At 33.2% G+C, this 25419-nt stretch overlaps 3 protein-coding genes across 5 annotated transcripts in view; 1 reads left to right on the forward strand and 2 right to left on the reverse strand.

Annotated features, from left to right (window-relative positions):
* LOC108772903 (uncharacterized) overlaps nt 1–2829 on the reverse strand; it is a 21296-nt gene extending 18467 nt beyond the window's left edge. The window contains exons 1-2 of one of the 2 annotated variants that reach the window (XM_018538551.1): nt 2504–2829; nt 1209–1580 (exon numbers count right to left, since the gene is read on the reverse strand). In XM_018538551.1, coding sequence (XP_018394053.1) covers nt 1209–1298 — 90 coding nt within the window. In that variant the 5' untranslated portion in view covers nt 1299–1580; nt 2504–2829. Of the gene's footprint in view, nt 1–1208; nt 1581–1910; nt 2022–2503 lie in introns of those variants that run through there. The other variant, XM_018538552.1, reaches the window with a different exon arrangement.
* The window catches only part of Phyhd1 (Phytanoyl-CoA dioxygenase domain containing 1), a 140927-nt gene that overhangs the window by 108584 nt on the left and 6924 nt on the right, over nt 1–25419 (forward strand). The gene's annotated exons all lie outside the window — the stretch shown is intronic.
* On the reverse strand, nt 10645–15794 carry LOC108772905 (uncharacterized). 2 transcript variants are annotated; one of them, XM_018538557.1, is made up of 4 exons: nt 15750–15794; nt 11511–11755; nt 11054–11245; nt 10645–10878 (listed from the first exon to the last, which is right to left on the reverse strand). In XM_018538557.1, the coding sequence occupies exons 2-4, from the start codon at nt 11714–11716 to the stop codon at nt 10713–10715; spliced, it is 564 nt and encodes a 187-aa protein (XP_018394059.1). In that variant the 5' UTR covers nt 11717–11755; nt 15750–15794; the 3' UTR covers nt 10645–10712. The 2 variants fall into 2 exon arrangements, with proteins under 2 accessions (XP_018394059.1, XP_018394058.1); XM_018538556.1 differs by having other exon boundaries at nt 11054–11254.

The following is a 25419-nucleotide window of genomic DNA, read 5'->3' on the forward strand; positions in this document are numbered from 1 at the left end:
TATATATATATATATATATTTACCGATGACCATTTGCGTTCTAAAGGTTGCTTTTTAACGCCAAATATATATCCTGCCCATCACCTTTGAACAGAAGCGAAAACATCGTCAGAGAATGAATTCTGAATAATAAATACAAGATCGCGCATCGAAACCCGAGCAAGATCGATGAAACCGACAATGTAATATGAAGCATGTAAATTATTATTTAGAAAAATATATTAGACGTATATGTATATATCGCAACTTTGAACTTAAATCGCGAGGTGCGATTCGAATCTGCAGCTGCGTGTAGTTGCTCGGAAGTTACCAGGAGAATACCGTTGAATCTTTTCACTTGAAAAATACCCCTATTAATCCTTTTAATATAATTTATCGTTTCTACGCTGTCACAAGTAAAAGCAGCAAGTCGTTAGTAATTGCAATCGCATCCGCATACCCGAGATTCCGAATTAGCGTGGCACGCACGCCTAACACGCATTCGCAGATTGGTACAGTCCGAGCATCGTATATATATATATATACACGTTATATAATAACGAGGACGCACGTATCCGTTTCAAGTGCACGAGGAAACCGGCGGCCTTCTCTCTGTATGCTCTTTTTATTTTCATACCGTCGCGCTTCTCATCGCTTACACCAGAGACGCGACCGACCGGCGCGCCTAACGTTCGTGTAAAATTATATTGCAAACAGATGTTCTCGTCATACAATACGAATACGAGAGTCATCGCGTAGTTACACAAGTTAGCTTATTTTCCGCGGAAGTCGGCCTTATTCCTCTCTTACGAAACTCAACGTCAAAAGATTCAACTATCTTGAATCCACTATGCATGTACTACATAACGTTTATACTCTGAATTTAAAGGGGTCAATATGAAAGTTCGAGCGATTATTTTCAACACGTATTATATGTATAAAATATGCAAATACGCATTATGAATGTTAGAGGGAGAGAAAGAGAGAGAGAGAGAGAGAGAGAGAGAAGCATAAAATCCAATCCACAGAATAAAATAATAAAGCAAGCGATTTTCAAACTAGAGTAAAATATTCATGAGGTTTCATCGCGAGCGTTTGCATAAATTACATTCGCGCACGCGAAGCTTGTTAGCGAATCACTCGCACGTCATTGATCACAAACACATGATTAATTATCGATTAATGACTATGCTTGAGCAAAAAGCGAAACATGTTGCCGCGTGACATACCCGATGCGCGCATCGTACAAAAACTCGATCCAACGGAGACTTGGAGTCCTGGGCCTTGGACGTTTTCTCCTTGCACCATGCTTGACCCATTTCTTTTTTGTAGCCTCTCTGGGCCTCTCCTTTTCTAATCAAATCGCTCGTACGGCTGCCAGAGTGGTTCCTTTCAGCGATAAGACTAGGTAATGTAGGCCATCTTCAGATCCGTTCTTTGTGACCCGCCGCAACCGACGTGTTTCCTGTATTCGATGGTGCGATCGGATCTCGTCTGAATTCTCGAATGTAAAAGAGAGTTTGGCGTGGCCCCTCGAGGGAAATGAAAAGAAGGCGTTGAGATCGTGCGCGTCCACCCGATGCGTGACCTCCTCTCGCCGTCTGAAAGACAACGAAATATTCCATTGATCTATTCCTATTCATTTCGCCTGATAGTCCATACAACTATAATAATGTCGACGTTCCAGCTTTGCGACGGTGAATTGTCCTTTGAGCATTTAAATGCAGGTAGCAGATAGACGAAAATATATATGTTAATATATATTATGTACAATTTGAAGAAAATGCAACGATCTTTCACATAGGAATGCAATAAATCGTAAAAATGTGTAATAAATTTAACCGCAGCTGCCAATTTCGTTTAACATTTCTGCCACGATTTGACGATGTGAAATTATAAAGAAAGTTTGTTCGAGGTTTTAGTATACATACTTGTATTTATACTAAAGAATAAAACTGAGAATCATTCCACTTGTGCAATTAAGAGCAAAGTGGATTAGATTGTCATTTTATTGGATATATGGATGAACAGGATATTCGAGTCATCTTGCTCTTTCCATGAATGGACGTATGAGTCGCGTTGGCATTGAGACTGCAACACGGTCACACGAGCCGCCTTCTTATGATGCGTCATGTGCGCACGAAACTCGCGTATACGCACGAGTACGCGCGCCCGCGCCCGCCTTCGCACGTTCTCGTGTGCGCGTAAAGTGTACTACACGGAAATCACGAAAAAGGGGGAAACGGTTCATTGCACTTTCTAAACTGCAGCCGGATGGCGCACGATGCGTGCACCTGTTCAAGCAATCGCGGCCGTGCGTGTGAGATTGTCGATGTGAATCGCACGATGATGCGTATAGAAAGTCTCTTCGGACAAGGTTTCAGTAACAGTCCTAATAAGAGACAAAAGCCCGACGGGACAACGTTTAAGATATGTCGATTGAACGAGTTCTTGTTGATGCCTTTTAAACATCCGCGCGCCGTCCGGGCCTCCGCGTTTGATCTTATCGCGCGCGCTAACGTACCTCTATTTTTCTCAGAGCCGCGTTACAACCGTGGTTTACTCAAGCACACGTCTCTTCGAGCAACCAATCTCAGCTGTCAGCGGCCACGATGGATCACCTGTGAACACGCGCGCGAGCACGAGCAGCGGGTTAATGGTGACGGAGCATAGCGCGACTGCGACTGCGGCTACGAACACGCGGCAACTGGTACCACACCGGTCAACTGGTACCGCGGTCGGTCAGACTGGTAGCACTTGCAACACCCGTATTCCGGACACCGTGCGTATTCCGGACAGTCGGGCAGCGGTACCAACGAGACGGCAACAGCAGTACCGCGCGCGAACGGAGATGGCATGCAGAGGCGAAACGCGCCGCGCGGCCTCGGTATACAAACGCTTTCTATAACCGCACAGCCTCCGCTCTCGCGACGACGGGCCCCATCGCTTCAGCGAGGTGATCGGCGGCGGAGGCTCTTCCTCCTCTACCTTCTCCACGCCTTCCTCCACGTCCTTCGCGCTCTCCGCTCCGCGACAACGGGCCACTGTACACACATACACACCTTTCGATCTCTCATCCGCCTCACCTCTCCGGCCCGCGTCGGATAGATTCCCTGCCGGGAATCCGATCTCCTACACACTCTCTCGCAAGTTCTTTCTCCGTGCGCTCCCAGGTGCACCCGGGATTCCACGGTTTCCTTTTCCTTTTCTTCCTCCTCTGTCTCGCGATACCCTCGCGACAATCGGCGCCTCCTGCCTCCCCCCCCCCCCCCATACACTTGTTCTTTGTCCCGCTTCGGGACATTGTGTTTCCCTCGTCATCGTTCCCCGCACATAGTCTCGTTTTTCGAGAACGCATTCTCGAGAAACTAGACGCGCTAACTTGATACGTTGAGAATTGTCTACTTATACTGCTTGTGATTTTTGTGTATAGGCATGTTAATCAATTCTATATGAATTTTTCGACAATATAATAAGAATCTATTGCGTGGTATTCAATAGGTTGCTTTAACCGATATAAATCGCAAAAGCGAAGAAACTTATCTCTCTCAGCACGTGACACAAATTATGTACTGCGAGAGATTTAAGAAAAGCATATGAATTTATTATTGGAAAGTATGTTGAATTTATTGAACATATTTCTCATATCTGTAAACGTACGTGATACAAAAATATACTTATAATCTGCATACATACTATTGCCTGAATATATGCAATTTCAGTGCAGAACTACTTTGTGGTTGCAGTCTTACAGGTGCTATTAATTATAATGATAAGGAAAAGTACTAAATGTAAATTATAAAATAATACCAAATTTACATAGATTATTTCTTTTTCAGATAGAAACAATTAATCATTTATTAATTTATAATTAATAAGTTCAATCTTTGTACAAACAAATTTAAAATATACGCAAATTTTAATAAATTATTAGCATATCATATGCTTCGGCTTATCAATTTTAGTTTTGTTTAAGAGAATTTAATTTAAATTTTCTCTAATTGTGTGTTAACATTTAAAAAAAAATTTAGAATGTTTAAGTCACAACGATGAGGATCACAAGATAAAGATGATGGAATCAACACGGTGAACATGCAATACTTCGATACATACTAAACACATAACTTATGCCATATATTATATATATATAATATATGTATATTATAGATTTATTATAAATTTGGATTTATTATATAGATTTGGCAAGTATAGTGAACAGTATTTATCGGAATATAAGCATCGATATGAAGCAAAACTTTTAATGAAACACTATGAAAGTAGCACTTTCCTATACATAAATCATATATTTAATCTAATATAACCGAAAATTAAAAACCAAGAATGTAATCAAATAAATCTAATATGATAAATTTATGCTATAGATACGCAATAATAGCATGCCTCATAAAATATTAATATATTATAATATAAATATTATATGTTGCTTAAAATTAACAAAATAATGCATGTAACATGTTAGTAATTAAAATTTGTGTATGTATAATTGTTTATATAGCAAAACTTATATAAAGATGTATTTTACTTTTTAATCATTGAAAAAATAATATGTGTATTTGGCATTATTCCGCAATTTAGACATAATACTCTTCCATTGCTTATATTTAAGTACTCTTCCATTATAAGCTTATATTTAAAAGAAATATAACTTTAAAAGAAATATACAATATTTTATACATATTATATTAATGATATATGTATATCTAACATATGCTTTCTAGTATTATGCAAAATATATCTAGAAAATATCTTTATCCTATAGTTATTTTACACGCACGAATAATATCTCAATATCTATTATTACTAATTTTAAAACATCTAGTAATAGGATATTCAACATTAATCGTATTTTCCTGTAACGAATTTCATGTTTTGGAAATAATTAACGTTATTCGGTGAGTTTGTGCATCCTATCCAAACTTCTTAATCAAATATATTTTAGGAATAAAAAGATAATATATATTTAAAAACTTAATATATATATATATAGTATATATGTCACAATCAATGTATATATTTATATATAGTAAAGTATATGATTAGTAAGTATACATTTACACTAAAGCAACATTTAAACTGTGACATAATACATTTAGTATCATATCCATAGACAATAAAGAAAAGATATTTTTATACTTTCTGCCTAAAAGCATTCAGATCATCTAATCGTTCACAAAGTTCTTCAAAAGCTTTCATATTGTTATCAGAATAAACGACTATCACATTCCTCAGTTAAAAGTCCTACTTCTTCGTAAGCCTCATCAGACTATAAAAGTATCCTCTCGTATTAAAAATGTTTAGACGATTTTGAAGTGTGCTGTATAGTGTGTCTCATAATCGAGAGATTAAAAGAATATCGTTATTGTTTTTCTTCATTAAACAAGAAGTTAACAATGAAGGACTATTTGTTGATAGTGTTACTCCTAGCAATAGTGTCACATTCATTCGAGGAAACTATTTACCTTTCGACAACAAGCAAAGACGAAATTAATAATACCGAATCAACCAAAGATCACGAAGAATCTTCTCTATTATTATCCGATTTGACATCGTCCTTAATAAAATTAAATAAGTTATGTAATGTTTCTGTAAAAAACTCTTTTAAGATACTCGATGCTATAGACGAATTATTAGAGGAACGTTCTATAGATGTTGACAATCATGAATATCCTTTTTTAAATCTTTTGTTACCAAAGGAATTGAATGTATCTAGTAACATCTTTAAGGAAGAAGATTTGAAGAACTACTGCGACACAGTGAGAGAGAAGACAATTGACGACATTTGGACAGCATTATATAATCCTCCTGAGTATAGGGAAAAATTTTTTATGAAAGTAGAAGGTTGCTTGCAAGCTCTGACGCGTTATATTGAACAATTAAGAAACAAATTAAAAATCATCAGTACTACTGAATCGGCTGAAAATGACAAATCTGAGATTAATACCACTGAATCGACTGAAAATGACAAATCTGAGATTAATACCACTGAACCAACCGAAAATCACAAACCCGAGATTAATACCAGTGAACGAACTGAAGATCACAAACCCGAGATCAATACCACTGAACCAACTGAAGATCACAAATCTGAGCTCAATTTCACTAAACTAAATAAACTAGATGAACTTTTGCCAAATATAACGTTCGCCCTTGAAAAATTAAATAAGTTATATCCTTCAGCTGGGGCAGAAGATTATCTTCAAATGTTAATAGACTCACATATTAAAACTACAAGAGATACCCACGAGAGGAAAGTTCTCCGTATGCCCTTGATAGATTTATTGTCACCAAGAGCGTTTATTTTATATGACTTTTTGAAGAGTATACTTTCGACTAATCAGGACCACCCCTGCGAACAATCAAGAAAAATGGATGTCATGGACTATAAAAGATACTTGCGATTTCTGCTGCCAAATGCACTCTTCGAGATATGTGAACCATATTCTTATCCTACACCAAGGTGTAAAACATATAATCCATACAATAATACAAAAGCTTGCTTGCAATATCTAGCGGACCATTTTGAATATTCCTCGATGCTAGAATCGATAATAGACGAAATTACCGAATTCAATATCGATCACGAAATCACGACATCCACAGTAAAGAATAATCTAAAGTTAACAATAAAAATAAAAATAGATCCAGATATTGTAGATAAAGATGAGACTATTGTAGATAAAGGTGATATTATCTTAAGATCATTTGAGGGATTTGGATCAGTATCATATTAGAGAAGAATCTCAACCAGTATCAAGCTTTCTACAGAAAGCAGAAGGTAATATTTCCAATTAGTCATTAATAATATATATATACATTTTTAAACTGTCTTATTAATCTCCTATCTTTAAAAAAGAAGAAGTTTCAATTTTATAGTCTCTTTACTAGATTTTTTCTTTTTAAAGGAGAAAAGGAGTAGGAGTGTGCCTAGAAAGAATAATGCAACGCGTATATAACGCATAAGCGGCAAATGTTGACAACATCTTCATTAAAATTGTCTTTCTCATTACTGTTCATATTTATCAATATAAACTAAATTTAATAGAAAAGTCCCGTTGCTTCCGGCATAGCATGCATTTATTCACGTTAGCTGATGTCTAGAAATTTTTCAGTATATTACCAATCAAAAAATTTTGTATTAAACTGACCGATCAGCGATATGAGCAATGAAATTGTTTTTAACTTTCATTTTCATTTAACTTATTTTTTTTATCTTTTTCTAGTTTAAAAAATTTAAATTAGAAAAAGTTAAAACACATACTATTTAAGTATAGCGCAATCTCCTTTTTTTAGTCGATTCTCGTTCTAAATACAATAACTTTATGTCTACATTTCTAGAGCGGCAAAATTATTTTTTGCACATAGACGACCAACTTTTATTGTATGTTTCTGCAGAAGAGCTTGGAATTAAAATATGCAACTGTAATATATTTGATTGATTGAAAATTTTTAGTGTTCTTTTTATCTAGACGAATTCTTTCTCTCTCTCTCTCTCTCTCTCTCTCTCTCTCTAAATTCATACATTTTATTATTATATACAATTGATATCTCTTATAATACCATTATATCAAAATCTTTGTACAATAAAAATTTTTATAACTCTAAACTTTTGTTATATTCAAGAAATCATGCCTTCTGTTACTTTATGAAATAATTAAATTCTAATTAAGTGAATGTGATAACATATGTTAGATAAAAGGCAGAGTTCAGTTTTAACTGGTGCCGTTTTTGCAATTTACCAATTAACTGTATTTACATTATCTTTTTTCAGATGAGAAGTTTAAACTTCAAAACATATTAATCATAATGTAGAATATAATATTGAAGTCCTTTGTCAGAAGTTCAGAAGTCGAGAGATTCAGCTGGTTATCAATATCTTCCATAATAAAAACCATTTATTAATAATAAAAACATATATTTTTAAAGAAATCTGTATTGAGTTATACATATATAAAGTATATGATAAAGTAGTACGCAAAAATATCTTAACATATAAGTAATTTAACGATATTACAATGTATCTTTCTTAATTAAAATATACTGATTTCTCGGTATCGGGTTTCACAATACAATGAATGAAGATACCTAAAATGTAAATGAGAATAAATCTTTTTAACGCAAAATCTTATTTTTATAACTTCTTAATACCACTGCAACTATAAATCTATTTAATTTAATCATCATCTCTACATATTAATTTAATCAAAATAACTAATTTGTGTGAATAGTAGCATCTTTTAGCCGAAATTCCTACCACGTTCGGTGCTTTACGTATAACGGCGGTTTTCTTAGCACGTGTGTCGTTTATAACAGCTCGTACTCGAATCAGGGATGCACCGTAAGATATCTCACGTTTCCTTTATTGCACATCGTCGGTCATTCTCGCCTTCATCGACTCTCCTGTGAACCTGTAAATGGCCTTATATTTCTCAGAACTATCCGATATATGATCTCTCTTGATCGTAGTGTTCCACAGATCACCACGAATTTCATGGTCTGCCACCCTCAACACTGTTTCTTACGCAGAGTTTCTAATATCTCTCTCATCATATATATTCTGATGTTACTTTTAAATGCACTCGTTCCGTTACTACTGTTATTTTTGATAACGTTATGAAATTAAAAGATATATATATGGTATATAAAAGAGAGAGAGTATATAGAATATAATTTAGAACAGAATATAATTATACGTATAATTCTTACAATTTAATATAAAATATTTAAAATTATATATTTTTTATATTCAGATTTTTTTTATTAATAAATAAATAGAACTTCTGATAATTAAAATTTTGAAAGAGAGAAATAGTTAGATTTTTTTTACAAAGTCGGCGGTGCGCAAATAATATAAAAATATAATAATTTAATTTTTTAAAAATTTACATAGACGTTTTGACTACATTTTTTGGTTATCTTCAGCATGTAATAAAGAGACTGAAACGTTGATCTACGTTATATATATCATGTGTACCTACATTCTAAAGTAAATAAAAATCTGTTGCCTAATACAGTTTGATGTGCTAAACTGTGCTAAACTTTGTATATCTTGAACATCATTTAAAGTTAAGTTCAGTATCGCATACAAATAATTTATAATGTATATGATAACGTCATCTTTAGACACAGCAACATCGCATTGCAAATAAATTTTATTGAATTATATATTTATTTTTACATTAATCGCGCATCATTTATCGCACTTTTTCTTTCAATTTCATATATTTTTATTTTCTTACATAGATATATGTATCTTTTAAATATAAAATTAATTTGTAAGGCATAATTGAGGGATCAATAATAATAAGATATTTTTTTTAGCTTTTTATACATATTTTCCAATTTTTTTATTACGAGGATAATTTTACATTAAGATTCTACAAGACTATTTTATTATTATTGTTATAAAAGATTTGATACATAATATCATAATATTAAAGGTATTGATTTATGATTTTTATTATTATAATATTGCTATCTCAAAAGTATCATTATGTTGAACAACGGCAGAACTAACAATCACATTGCTGTATCATTCTCGTTACTTATTACAATCTATTGTTGAAAAATTTCTCATTGCTTAATGTTAAATAACTTTCTATTTTTAACTATACGTCTCACTTTGCAGTCTTTCGTTACATTATAAACGCTCAATCATTCTTTCAACTTACGTCGATCTTTGCGAAATGTATACGCTTTTTAATTCTTATATATAGGTGTATTATTAGAATCCGGACAATTTTCAAAATAAACAATATCAATTCTTACTGGACCGCAAAATTTCAAACCGAATGAGACAATGCCACAGCGGTCTAAGCTGAATCACGGGTGTGAATTTATATATTACGAATGTAATTCTTCGGTTGCGCGCCGGAATTTTTTCGTACTTGTCGTCAGCCAACAACTAGACATTCAAGTAAGCTTGATCCATTGGGAACAAAAAATAATTTTGTCATGGCCAAGCTGGTTAAAGACTGTTAAGAATATAACCGGAGAGCCATGATTGTTTGAAAGTTTTCGCGCTGGACGCACGTTCTTCGGAATCGATAGTTTACGATAATACCCGTCACTACGCGATTACCCATCCGACGCGGGTCCGAAGAAGACGCGAACAAGTTCTGGAGTAAGGAATTTTGACCTAACAACCCGAACTTGAATCCACTGGATTATTTAGTGATTGAGCGACACTCCAACAAGACTCGATATCTCAACATTGCGTCGAAAGTTATTATAGTGAAAGCTATTGAGGCGTCTTTCGCGAATACGGAGAAGGAGAACCTGGCAAAGGCATGCGCGCGCTTCCGGTCCAGAACTGAAACGGTCATCGAAGTAGAGGACGGCTATATTGTGAATATTGTTTTTTTAGGAACGCCCTAATCCAAATATAAAAATATTTTTCATACAATTGTTATGTTTTATTAAAATAGATGATTTTGAAAACTCACAATTTGTTCGGATTCTATCTTCTGTATATTCTGGTACATCCTATACTTATATTATACGATATATAATATATAAATTTTGTGTTACATGCGTCATTTTTATTTGTCATTTTTTTTAATATTGTGAATTTATCAACGAAATTCGCGATAGAAATGATAAAATAATAAAATTGAATGAGAGTTTTTTTTTTATCTAATATCACCAGATTTTAGACATGATTGTTAATGACCATTTAAATTCGTCGATTTACACAATAGTGTGTATGTCACAAATTATGCCGATTTTGGCATCACTCGACTTTGTTTTAAAAAATCGTACATAGGAAATTCGTACGTTGCTTTTGAAAAACCATCTATCATGAAAGGATAAAGCCGGCGGATTTCGTTCTTCTTATCGGAGAGATCTTCATCGGTGCACCAAGGTAGAACAAATGGCAATCTGCAAAATGGAACGAATATCTTGGTTCTTACCAATGCAATATACTCTATTTCTTTCTCGTATTAGCACTATATAAACTGATTACATTACTACATTATTTTTCGCGTTATCATTAAGGTACACAAAACGTAATTGTTTATGCTATTATTTATTTGCTATATTCATTTACTCTTACCTCGGCGGTATGCATCTTTGTATTTCATATATTATAGTTTTTACAAATGGATGATTTTGAAACTTTTTTGCTTCTGGAACATGCGTCGATGGGCGTGATGTGAAGTACATTTTATTACTTTCCAATAACTTGCGCTTTTTATTCTCCGATAGTTTGTGCTCAGAGTTCCAGAAATTTTCTTTCGATTTATAACTGTACAAACTATAAATTATAAATCAAAAGTAATGAAGTTTTATTATAATGGAAAATAAATAACGAGAGACTATTATCTATTATATAGAGAGGTTTCATAATGTATTTAACTATACTCTTTTTTCAATTTTAATTGAGAAAAGTATAATGAATATCTCTTTAGATAAAGCAGCAAGAGCAAAAGAAAAGTAATTTGTTGATATATTTATACGAATTGGAAAATATAAACGATAGATTTTGATTCTTCCAATTTTTCGTGACTTACCTGATAAATTTACAAACATCTAAATTCGGTGGTATGTAAACACACATGGGCGTAACTGTCGATTTGACTGAATCATTCATGGTCGTCATTACATTATTATTCCTTGAAAGCTCTATATCTGAATCAGTAATTGGATATGCATTTCCCACAGCAATAAATGATTTCAAGATGAAGAGAAATAAAAATTCCAGCAAAATGCCCCACATCGTTGAAAAGCCTTAGTCACACAAATACACGTTGTAATACTGAAAAATTATATAAACAAATATTCCATTATAATCTGTCATAAATATATCTTATAAAATTGTAGTAATTTTAATCGAATCATACAAGAACAAATTTGTGATATTAGTGAAATTTTTTAATTCTATCGCTCAGAGTCGCATTCTAATAAGCGATCCGCGATATTTTCAGAGTTTGTATGGTTGTTGCTTACACAGATTACAATTCCTATTGATTATAAAATTCATCTCGAATGTATATCCGCGGGCAAAATTGTGCGTCACGTAACTCATCAGGTATAAATACCCATCACATTGTAATGGATTATTAATTCGAGCAATTAAATGTCGACGCATCGCGTCCTGGTTAAATAAAGACGTCTCGCTGAAGCGCGTCTGTTCGAATACTATAATAACAACGAAGCTAGGGTAGAATAGAAATAGAACTCTTAACAACGATAATATTAACTGCACGTTATCGCGCGCAAAGTAGTATGCGAGAGTTGAAAACGAAGGAAATACATGAAAAACAAAGTAATCCTTTGTCCGTCGATCACGAGAACGACTTGAGAGTTTTATGAAAGGAGAGGATGTCCTTTTCTCCATTACATCCTGTTTATTTTATAAGCATGCCTCACCCTTTCATTATGCATCCTGTCGTTTTTACTATAGTGTAAGAATTATTATTGCAAACTGTACGTTGGAAGATAATGCCTGCGCGATTGTATTAAATGAAGAGATCGCATTTATACCGGAAAATTACTCTGGTTCTCTTCAGATGCATTAAAGGAGCGCATTAGAATGCCTTAATTTCGTAATAACATTAAATTTATCCTTAAGCAAACGGTGCAACTCACTCGTGCAAATCGTTAGATAATTTTAATGAAAGATTCTTATACATACGTATATAATTATTTATGTTCTTAGGGAACTTACAAGATCGACAATTAAATTTAAAAGATTAAGAATTAAATGTTCTTACTGTATAAATATTTTTTGCATAATACTATACTATAACAATAATATAGAAATAAACTTTATTTTAAAAAGATTATTTTATTTTGTAAAGTCACACTTTGCAAACGCAATAAAAAATAATTGTTATCCATAAATCACTAAAATTTGCAAATTATTAAAATTACAGGTCTCCTCTGTGTACCTTATATTCATTAAAAATTTCTTTTATCGTTAAAACGTTTGCTAACGTTGTGCACGTATTATGGCAATGGACATAATAATCGATATATCGAGAAATACCGTATATTTCTCGATGTATAGGTGTTGAAAACAAGTTGCACCTGGAGAGACAATAGGATGATGATCATCACAAAATGATATCAATAATGGTGTTGTTATCGCACGGTTTCAGATAACATAATCGGTCTATTTGTTAGTCGATCTAATGCAGCTTCTTGCTTTCAACTTTATTGTAGTTCGAACATTACGTCGAGAAGTGGCATGCATCATCAACACTCGCGGGATCCTTTAACTATGATAAGTGGCTGCGCACATTCAAAGGAATAGGGAACAAAGAACAGAGAATAAAAATTTCAACCTATCAGAAATCATGTACTGTGCATTGGAATACATAATTTCTGATAGGTTGAAATTTTTATTCCGTGTTTCCTGTTCCCCATTTCTTGTTTGATTATGCGCAGCATAATCCGGTTAAGATTTTTTTATCTCAGGCACTATTATAATCACGCGCCAATGTCACACTATTCTCTCTTTCTCTTTTTCTCTTTCTTTCTACCTGCGACTATTTATACACAACGGTATGACCGATCCGCGTCTCGATTGGTATGCGGCTGACGCCAAAAGCGCATCTCCATCTACAATTGTTCTTCAATTATGTTGGACAGATACTTTTCGAAAGCGATCGATGATGCACGAAAATCAATGATAATAATCAACAGTAATAAAATTGTTCATGATTAACATTCATTTTTGTCTAGTTTCATGCTTTTCAGAGGATATTCCTCAAACAACAACTCAGTATTTATACCGAGCATTATTTTGTAAGGACACGGAGAAAAAACTTGATTACGCTACGATTCACCGTCGTTAGAAGGACAGAAGATATGTCATAAGATCGCGAGTGGCAAGTCGTCGTTAATACGCTATTATGACACACAAAATCAACAGGACCCGGTCAGCGGCACTAGGTAAACCGCTCGACAAACTCGACCGAATGAAAATGAACGTTTCACACGGAGCGACGCCGTCGTTCGATGTCTCGTCGGTTCCTCCCTTAATTTGAATAACGACCTCATCATCGCCGCGATAGAGTCGAAACGCACTTCCGCGTATACACCACGAGGTGTATTGTCAGAGTTTAATCGCGCTGACATCTGACAGCAATTCGTCACTTTGTACTATAGGTATATGTAGAAACCACAGATATACACGCGCGTGCGCTTACCTGACTCACTGAGAGATCTTGCAGTGAAAACGCATGCCATATGTGGCTTTCGCGTTTCCCCCGACGGATCGCGTTACGCTAACTTATATACTTGTCACAGCCAAAAGACAGTGGGGCTAATTAACTGCAAATATATAATGATACTCCCCTATCGTAATGAATATCGTAATGAAAACCGTAATTGGTGATACTTCTTATTAATAAATATTTATCTTAGTGTGCAGATAGTGTCGTGTCCAAATTTCATATCTGTCACACGTGTAAATTTTTATCGTATATTGATAACCTTTAAAAATTTTCCTCTCTAAAAATAGAGAGTAAATAAAAATTTATATAAGATAAAAGAAGATATATATATAAGAATATATAATATAATTTAGATAATGTACCTATATAATATACTCTATACGTAAAATTTATTTTTTTGACATTTCTTTTATTTTATATGTATTATTATTTATAGTCGATTGTGTGTGTATGTACGTTTATACACGATATGTATATAAATGTAAATGTATATAAAACTATATTACACACATAACACATTATGTACTATACATATAACATGAATCTTAAGAAAAGAATGTTTACATATATATATATATATTCGGTATATTGAAATTTTCCTTCTAAGCTTGATATTTAACAATGAAATCATTTAAGCAATGCTTTAACAATCTTAATCATTTCCAATGCATTTTGAACCTTCAGTATTGTTTAAAAAAGTGATCTCATTTTCGACATTCACGACGCTCTATATACACATAGAATCAAAAACACATCAAATGACAAAAACATGTAAATAATGACAGGAAAAGAAGTTTAAAAACTAGTGTTTTTTAAAACAATAATATTAATTAATAAATAATAATTGAATGTGCTCAGCCTAGTCTTGCAAGACAGGAAAAGCGAAACGGTCTGTCACTTAATTAAATACTCCTCTACGCGTTCATTAAAGTACACACATCCGCGATCTTGATTAATAGATGTTTCCTAAAAGTTTATCGAAACCAAATTTCTCGAAGAGTATCTCAAATGTACGTACTGAAACTCAATCTCCGCGAAACCTCGGTCTTTCATCGGTGGTAAGGGGTAGAAAAGTATATGATCACTGTACTGGCGAGGACACCGAATATACAATAATATTTCTATGAACGCGGATAGAGCATTGTCAAGCGCATCCGTTACAGTTTTATCACATGATTTCGCACAATCTGTTCATTTATTTTGTTAGTATTACTTCTGGACAATTTAACACGTCGTCTATCAAATACGAATCAACTCGTAATTCACGATTTATAAATGAATGCTAACTGTTTGCCGATTTGATTATTTTTAGGAGAAAATAAGAATTTTATTCTGAATTTTTCATTGCAAGAGAATGAGAGAGAGAGAGGAGAATATAACTGTAATTGAAAAGCATATAAAATTAACTTTGGAAATGAAGTTGTCTAATTGGTAATCAACGTGTAAAAAAATTGTACTATTATTATTAAAAGGACTCTTTCAATTATAATAGTACAAAGTACATTTCTTCGTAGATCTCTTCGGATCTGTAATGACATGTATATAAATCCGGAGGCCAATGAAACTCACCCTGTGAACCTTCGAATTCCTCTTCGTGGAAGGGATGTTACTTATCTATTCTCGTAGTGAATTCCTCGCGCCAGGAGCGAGAGAACTATCTTTCTTCTTGCTTAGTGGTAGCCCTCTGTAAATTTTCACAGAGTATAACGTTTCCGCGACTACAGCAATAAAGCTCTTCGAGTAGGATCAAATATTCTCTTGAATTCCGCTACCGTTTGTGAGTACCGTCCCGTTGGATGGTGACGCTTCAGATTTTACAGAAAAAGTAACAAATTTTCAGAGATGCGAAAATTGGTTTTCCGCGCGGCGGAAAATATCCCTGCGGTAACGTAATCAAAGGAGTGACAGGTGCGGCGTGGCGGGTGTCTCCACGACGGACATGCGGACGGGAAGAAGTATGGGATTTGGATGGACAAGGAAGACTTGAGTGGCCGAAGGAAACGAGAGGCACGTAGCTACGTTGACGTCAGCCGTGTTACTACGGCAGGAGAACTCTGCGATATGTTAGTCGAAAGAGATCAAAACAACTAGAGTTTGAGGTCCCTACCACAAAGTCCTCTCCGCTCTTCTTGCCACGGCTACGTCACGATCACATCGAAGTCTCGCTTCGAGGAATCGATGTCGTCGTCGTCGTCGCCACCGGAGGTGTCGGTCAGGGTAAAAGACACGCCGCCGCGCCGTCCGTTCGGATGAAGTGGTCCGAAATGTTCTTGCAGTCGCGACGTCTCCGTAACAGTTGTGTGCAATTGTAATGCACAATTGCGCGATTTTTATACAAGCAATGCGCGATTGTATACATATAGACAACAGGATGCTCGCTAGTGGGAGGAACGCAAACAAATTGCGATCGCTATATCTTCTCGCACGATTATGGCGTTATTCTTATGTTATCGCGAATTCAAAGGGAAACAAATGGCCCGGCACGCGCGTTGAAAAACGAAAGCGAGTGAAACGCGGTTCTTAGGTGAGTATACCAGCCGATTTCCGAACGGTATACGTTCTCATCTGGAAACTTCGCGAAGAAACTGGATAAATATAATGAATAATAAGAGCGATATATATATATATATATATATATATGATCAGTGAAGTAATGTAGTTTTACATTTATTTCGTTTTTTTTTAACTAAGACAGATTAGTTTAACTTAGATACGACAGTTGCATCACTTTGGATCTATATGGAATTTAATCGTATTTCTCTCACATTCAAGGACAATAAGCGATTTTCAGCAAACCGCCTAGCAACGGATCTCGGTGTGGTACCGTTATATAATAAAGTTCTTACCGAATCGCAAATTAAACGATATACAAATATAATAACGTTATAAAATAAGTTACACGTGTTCCTTCCTATCACATCGAATAACCCGGAGGTCACTCAAGAGACATCGACTGACATACCATTGATTTAATCTTGAGGTCAGACAGTATTCTCGGACTGTATTTAGTATTAATGAGTGATCATCCTTTGCCTCTATAAACAATACAAACGATTAAGTTTCGACTCTGCAGGCACCCTCGGCAGGCGCATTATACCGTGTCTTCGCAGCCGGTGCAGCCTTACCATTGGTTTATTATAAAGTTTTCACAAGAAAGATGTCCATAAAATACGCATCTCAATATCCAGAAAAAGACGCTAATTCCTATTTTTAAAATTCTTTAATGTTCAAAATTTCAATGATTATATTACTTTTATATTATCATAAAAGAGCTCTTCTTCCTGGAAAAATCAAGATTTATACAAAATTAGTATACACTTTTTAATGCGTTTGTCAAAATAAAAAAATATAAGATTATTTCACTATACGAGTTTATTATGATTTTACTTTATTATAAGGTGATCATTTTCTATAAAAATTATGTATATGAATAAAAAATAAGTAATGAAATTATAAAAATTGTAGTGAAAATGTTAAGATAATTACATTGTAATGGTACAAAAAATTTTCACTTGATCATTAATGAAAAGAGCAGAGAAAAAGAGAGAAAGAGAATAGAGATATCCATAAGAGATATATAAAACAAATATATTTTTTAAACAAAAGCACCTCGTAATAATAAATTAAGTCGACGCACGTATACGCATGTGAAAGTATTAAGCGTGAAAAATCGATATGTAGCATTGATATCAAATCATTTTTCACGACATGCCAGTCACGCACACACACCGGCAATCAATTGCGTCGTAATCGTCATTCGAATAGAGCTCAATAACCGATTGAAGACTCTGATTTTCTACGCGCGCGAATTTCGCGAGGATATCACTGAAAATAATACCGGGCCCAATCTCGGTCGCGTCGGTAGTTTTAACCAGACAAGTAACGAACAATTGAGCTAGCTTTGTGCGTGATCGCGTGCCAGTACGGTAAACCACCCTCCACGTAGATGTGAGAGGCGCGCCGGTTCACGTGCACTGAGCATCACCGAAAGTACCCAGGAAGCTATCAGTGCCTGCAATTGTATCTCGATAATGGAAAATCGGTTGTCGCGCGATGCGCGTGATCGTGACTAATCCTCGTCCTCATCGATTGTACGGCAATCAGTCGCCGTGAGATCCTCTTCGTCGACAGGATTACAAAACTAAAATGTTTAAAAAAATGTTACATCCCTGATCTAAATCTTCATAAACATCGAAATCCGCGATTTTTAACATGTATTGGATTGGATTCTAAAGAATATATGTAATAAAAAATATAAAAAATCATTATGTTACTGATCTTCATAAACATTCTAACTAAATTTTTTTATTACGTTAAACTGAATCCTAATTGAACCCAATTAGATCACAAAGAGTTTTCATGTGGAAGAATAAAAATTGCTACTAATTTTTGGTGCTTAGATTAATGCGAATTCGATAATAACTTTCCTTAGTGAGGCATTTCTAGTTGAAAGAGATGAAATTCGGATTAAGAAAAGTTTTGACATAATAAAAAAAAAGGTCAATTTGCTCTGTTTCTCAAAAATGTAAAAACGATTTAACAATTTGTCCAATTTAGAGACCATTAATTTTGAGCGAGTTATATATAAATTAATGTTTTTTTGCAAATTAAATTAGAATTAATTTGCAAAAAACATAGAATTAAATAAATTTTAAATTAATTAATTCGTTAAATTATCCAGTTATAATTAAAATCACAAAATACAAATCTCATTGATCTGTCGAAATCTCGAGGTTCTAAAACTTTTTTTATAAAAATTCAAATCTTTAATTCTATTATATATTTTTTATTTTACACATAAATAATACGCTGTCAAATACGAGTTTTAAATATCATAAAATCCATTTTTCGCATCCCATAATAAAATCCAAGAACTATTACTGGTTTTACATTTTTTATTAGAGACTAATACTTCAATTTTTGGTAAAAAAATGTCCATTATATCTATATAAAATAATAATCTCTATATATTATTATAATTTATTTATGTGACTGTTCGAGATATGTCCTAACAAATTGTTCCGAGTAAAAAAATACGCTGGAATAGGATTGCTGCACAAATTGTGAGTTTGTTGAACCATTATGTGACAAAATTATCTAATGTGGTATACATAATGAGAAAAAATGAGTGACTTCAATGATTAATACAGACTAAAGAAACAGAAAAAAAATTAAGACACAGATTAGTTAACCCAAAACGCCACTGTCGACTTGTTGACCTATTATATCTGTCTAAACTTAAATCAGTCACATGTTCTTTTTACTTCAGTTTTAATTTCTTCAGCACAAACTGCTATATGATGGTTTCCATCTTTATTTGTAAGTTTACTTTATTTCTTACTTTGTTTCTACTTTATTTCTTACTTTATTTCTGCTTTGTTTCTTTTTCTCCTCCTGTTCTCTTCTTTACATTTAAACATATTTATGATTTAATTTACGTTTACTATATTGTATCGTATACCAATACATTTAATATGTAATATAAAATAAAACGTATAAATCTTCTCTGAGTAATGTGAGTAAAAAGAATCGAGTAGTGTGTATAAAATACGTTTGTAAGTTAGAACAAAAATATAATTATGTTTCTGACAATAAAAAACGAGGAAGATTTATCATGTTTTATTTAAACGATACACGAGACGAAATAAATAACAGAAATTTTAAATATGTCAGATGAAATATTGAACCGAAACGTAAAATTTACATGCAGGGTTGTCAGGACCAAGAAATAATTTTTGCGCCTGTAAATAATCATCTTACAATTTAATACACAAACGTATGTATGGTGACCTCCCCATAGGCGCACGCAAAGCTTAAGTAGAATTCTTGTACTTTATTATTGTGTATTCAAGGTATATTTAATTTTTAATTAAAGATATATGTAAAAATTATAATCTAACATAGAATCACGCGACATCAATTTTATCCAAAATCGAACATCGCGTAAACAAGAATTTCCAAATTGAACAGAAATAATATTATTCTCGTTTATATTCTTATCATACCTAACCTGAATAGATAAATGATCAAAAATATCCGTGTTTATTATTTGCTATAGATAACGTTTTCAGTGATATATACAAATATATTTTAGACTTAGATTTACTCATTGTGAATTTATATTCCTCGCTCGGTCATTTAATTCTATGCTCCTCTTGTTTACAGCCATATAATGAGAATATAAACGTGAAGATTACCAGGATAAAGTGAAACAAATATTATAATAATAAGTACAATAATAAAAGTGTGATAAGAAACGAATAGCGCGCGAATACATTTTCTTAAGACTACAGTTTATTATTATAATTATTTTTAAAGATAAAAGAGCGAAGGTAAAATCTACGTATTATACAGATTCTAATGATGCTCTCGATCCCTTAACGTTGCTATGCATTTAAAAGCGCGGCTGTCTTCCATTTCCACGTGTGTATTTGATCAGTAAACATGCGCAACACTTCGCTATGCAAGTACACGTGCGAACAATTAATGCCATACTCCGCTGCTCTCGACGGCGAATGTTTACGACGCGGAGCCGCGCGCGGCGGCTACAATTAATTCGGGTCGAATTAAGGCTGTAAAGAGTACATACCTGGCAGCAAACCAAGATGTTATACTGCAAACGTATACACACGCGACAAAGTTATCCGGATTTTCATCCAACGAGCGGACCAAGTTACCGTACAGCGGATGAACCGGTGGACAACGGCCTCATTTGCCGGAGTTACCTTTTCTCCTCTCCGCCAAACTGCTTCAACAATGCCCAACACCCGGCAGTAATAGCGCAATAATGCCGTAGCTAAACCGTACGGTATAAAAAGAAACCGAGTCAACAGAGCTTGGCTTGGCTCACAGTCAAATAGTGCTCTCGCGTTGTACTCTTGAATATCCGGACTTCATCCCTGTCGACGAAGACAGACTTTTTAATCTCAGACGAAGTACTCTCGTTTCTCTTGATCGTAAAGAAACAACGAAGTCTTTTACATCCTAGGCTTTTGATCTTCGCTCAACTGCTCTAGTTCGATAGAAAGTTTATTACTATTTTACTCATCTTGTATCTTTCATTTGTGTCAATTATCATTTAGTTGTTTATCTTTTTAACACAAATATGTGCACTTAATCAAATAGTTAACTTAAATACTTAATTTATATTATATAGTTTGAAATTTACGAAAAAAGTTTTTTTTACTTTGTGCTTTAAAAGTGGCAATTTTTCGGATAAAGAATGATAATATTAGTAATATTTAGATTGTAAAAACATTGCTCCGTTATATTTATGATTTTTTTTGAAACAAAATTAAAAAGAGAGAAAGAAAGACAAAAAGAAGGAATGAAAATAGAACTGTTTGTAGACTAATCAAGAGGATATAAGGCCAATTTGTGGGAAAAGAGACTAGATACAGTACTTTATTTATTAAGGCTAGACACGAAAGAATAGAAACGTACATTTTTGCGCTTTCTAGCGGAAAGAAAAGTTTCTTTAGAATTTAGAGAAATTTGGCTTTAATAAATCCATGTCGTCTGCTCGTGTAAATTAGCGAGCCCACGCAAGCGAAGTGGCCGGAATTATTCGCCGTTAGTACGGTGCTCGTTTCTACAGGATCGTCCAAACGGAAACGAAACACGTAACATATGAATTATCGCGTCGATAACGCGACTGTTAATATAGTAATAGAGAAAGAGAACTGTTATTTTGAAACTAGTTTCTTTTATCATATATGATGCAAAAGTATTATGATAAAAGAGACTAATTTAAAAATAACAGTCCTCTTACCCCTTTTCAAATATATTTTTTTTTATTAATTCTATGAAAGTAAAGATATGAAAAGGAACGTGTTATCACACACATGTTTCTCACGACAATTGAGACACAATGTCTTTTCATACATACATACAACTTACACATATTATAATATCATATAATTAAAAATATTATTATATATAATACATTACATGATAAATTAATTTTATATATATATATAATATTTTTAACTAATATATAAATAAAACAAATGCAGAAGGAGAAATTAAAAGATAATAAAACATATTCATTTATTTTATTGATCATTGATCTCTAAAGAAGTACGTTTTAAGGCGCTGTGATTTTGAAGCAGCCTGTAAGAGATTGGCTCTCGAAACTTTACTTCCCGGACGTTTGTTACGAACGGCCGAGTATCCGACTGACCATGAGCCGTAAGCACCGTGCGAAGAAGACATCGTACTGAAACAGGCTTACAAGCAGAAGCTTACGAAATAAACGAAGAACCATTAACGCTGCATTCATTATCTGGATTATTATTTTATAAAAATTGTTTATTTACATATAATTGAATTCACTCAGAAAGCAGATTCTCAGAAAAAAATAGATTCGTGATACAAAAATTTATAATATCAGGAGACATGGTACTAGTCTCTTACCGGCGCTAAGAAAAGTGCATACATTACTTACACATATATGATACGTATAAGATTTAAAAAAGTATATTGTTGCTTACGTACATTGTTGCTTTAAGCATAAGTTATCTTACTTTAATAATTTATTATATGATTGTGCCATGTCATCTCGTCTTAATAACTATAATAAATTATACTGTAACTTTTTTAATTATCGTAAAAATTGTACAAGTATATGTACGTGAATTGCATTTTTATATTTTAATGACAGAGAAACCGTTTTAATGACATAAAATAATTTTATTCAGTTAATATTTATGATAATTACGACAATTTAAGATTAATCTTTACATTCTTAACATTAACTAAAACATAATGAAGTTTAATGAACGTATCGAATGTATTTAATGTATTGATAAATAAATTTAATTAAGAAACTAATTTAAAGAGAATCTTTCTTTTTTTTACAATATCTTCATAAAGTTCGGAAGACACTTAAGATTAATTTAATTTTGGTAAATGAAGTATCAGTAGAAATGATGCGTGAATAATTAGCTTGAAGTTAATTAACTTTACTTCTTAGCACGTGATTATCTTCTTGCACGACAATGTAATATCTTCGTGAAGGAGATACAGTTATCTGAATGACGGATGAATATTCGAGATAAATGTTCAGTCTTGTATCACCGAGGGTCTCTTGTCTCTTCGTCAGGTGATAAATTCTTGAATTTTTGGAAAATCAAAAATGTGATCGTTCGTTCATCGAGATACCAGCGGGACGACGTGACTCTCGTCTCGCTCGCTTCGCACAAGTCGCCAGCTCGACTTCGCATATCCGCGGGCTCACCTAGTCATTTGGTGCGAGCACTCGGTCGCGGACGTGTTCCGGTCTCACTCTGCCTCGTGTTCAACGAACAGATTCAGAATTCGTGGGACATTATTGATAACACGTGTACCAGGATGAGGGATATTTGTACGCAGGTGAGTCCCATGTAGAATCGAGTATTCGTGAGAATTTATCTTTCCGTATCGTCTTCCAATATGTATAAGGAAAGGTTTGAGTTGCCATGTATCATCAAAGCCGATAATTAATTGATAAAGTTTAACAGAAACCGAATATATCATTCTTTGCCAAGATTGTTGATCAATTCGCAACAATGATGAATTTTTTTTTTATTCTGAGATGATAAATACTTTAAAGTTGAACATATATTTATTTATTGTTTTTAGATTTATAGATAAGAGTTACATACATGTAACTTTTTTGTGTGACGTTATTAGAATTTTTAAAGTTACTTTAATGTGTTTCTTGGAGAAAGAGAGAGAGAGAGAAGGGAGAAAGAAAAAGGTAATAATGAAATATCCACAAAATAATTAAATTTCTTTATATTAAAATTAGAGATGCTTTTTTTATTTTCTTACATTATATTGCATTTATTTTTAATTAAAAATCATTTGTATAGAATTATATATTTTTAAATTTACTGCTTGTTTCTTCAAAAGTATTCGGAACATTAAGAAGTTCTACCTTACATTCATTTTTTTAGTATGAAAATTGTTTAGTATACTCTTTATTTGTTTAGTTAATTTATATGAATTATTTAGGATATATAGAATATACAGAAATTTATGTAAATAAATTCCATATTAACGAAAATCTTTAATAAGACAATTTATGCTATGTATGCAAGGAGTATATGTATAACGTTTCTGTACAAATATGATTCTAATTTTTTTACATTCTCTGTGATTGATATATCTTCGAAGAGAATCGCACGATTGAAATTCTCGATGCTACAATTCCTCTATATAAAGCCTCTATATATATTGCATCAACGAACTAAGAAATGAGGATACACATTGTAGTTGTTTAACCAACAACGTCATTAGAGTTCATGCCACACTGACATAATCGACTGGACCTCTCACAATCAGTTCGGAGGTCAGCATCTTCGTACTCAAGTAATCTGTCCTTCTATCGAAACGTAGTAACATCAATTCGCTGTGTGATGATTAAAAATTTTTTACTTGCTTCTATGTTTTATATTATCATACATTTACAATTACATTTTTGTACCATCGTTGTAAAATACATATATAGTATATATGATGTGTGTGTATGTGTGTGTATACTGTGTATAATAGCTCAAATCTAACTCTATCTTTTGTAACAATAAAATGTAATTTTCAATTTATAACAATAAGAAAATATAATTAGTGTAATCTTGAAGTATTTTTTTTAACATTTAGATATTTTTAAACAAATTTCTTAAATTATTTCTTTCTAAATTTAATTAGTTTATTGTTAAAACTTTTTATTTGAACATTGTAACGTATGAACTTCCTATTTTTAATAACATCTATATTCAAAAACACAAAAGACAACGTATATAAATATGTGTTTATAAAAAGAAAAAAAAATTGAGAGATTGTGTGTTTTTTCCATTTATTTGTGATCCATTGTTATCGGATCATATCACTTGACGCGCTTGACCATTATGATTCAAAGAATATCTTTCTCTTGGCATTGTGGAATTTCGAGGGCTATTTTTAGATCTTGATAAAAATAAAGGGGCGACATTATCGTTACGTTGTACTCATGGTCAACGGAAAAAAAATGAACTGTTTGTTCTAGTAAGAAAGAGAAAAAAGTGTGTTCATATTCTAATCATTCTTTCGATACGTTGTGAATAGATAACGTGTTTTATCGCATTGAAAGATTTATCCTAAATAATTAAATACTGCCTTTCAACGAATACTTTTCATATCATAAGATATCAAAAAATAGTAAAAGATGAAACATTTTGACGTATTTCGAACATTTTGGAAGAAATCTATTGTATGATAA

The sequence above is a fragment of the Cyphomyrmex costatus genome, unplaced genomic scaffold, assembly GCF_001594065.2.
Source record: "Cyphomyrmex costatus isolate MS0001 unplaced genomic scaffold, Ccosl1.0 scaffold193, whole genome shotgun sequence".
Classification (NCBI taxonomy): Eukaryota; Metazoa; Arthropoda; class Insecta; order Hymenoptera; family Formicidae; genus Cyphomyrmex; species Cyphomyrmex costatus.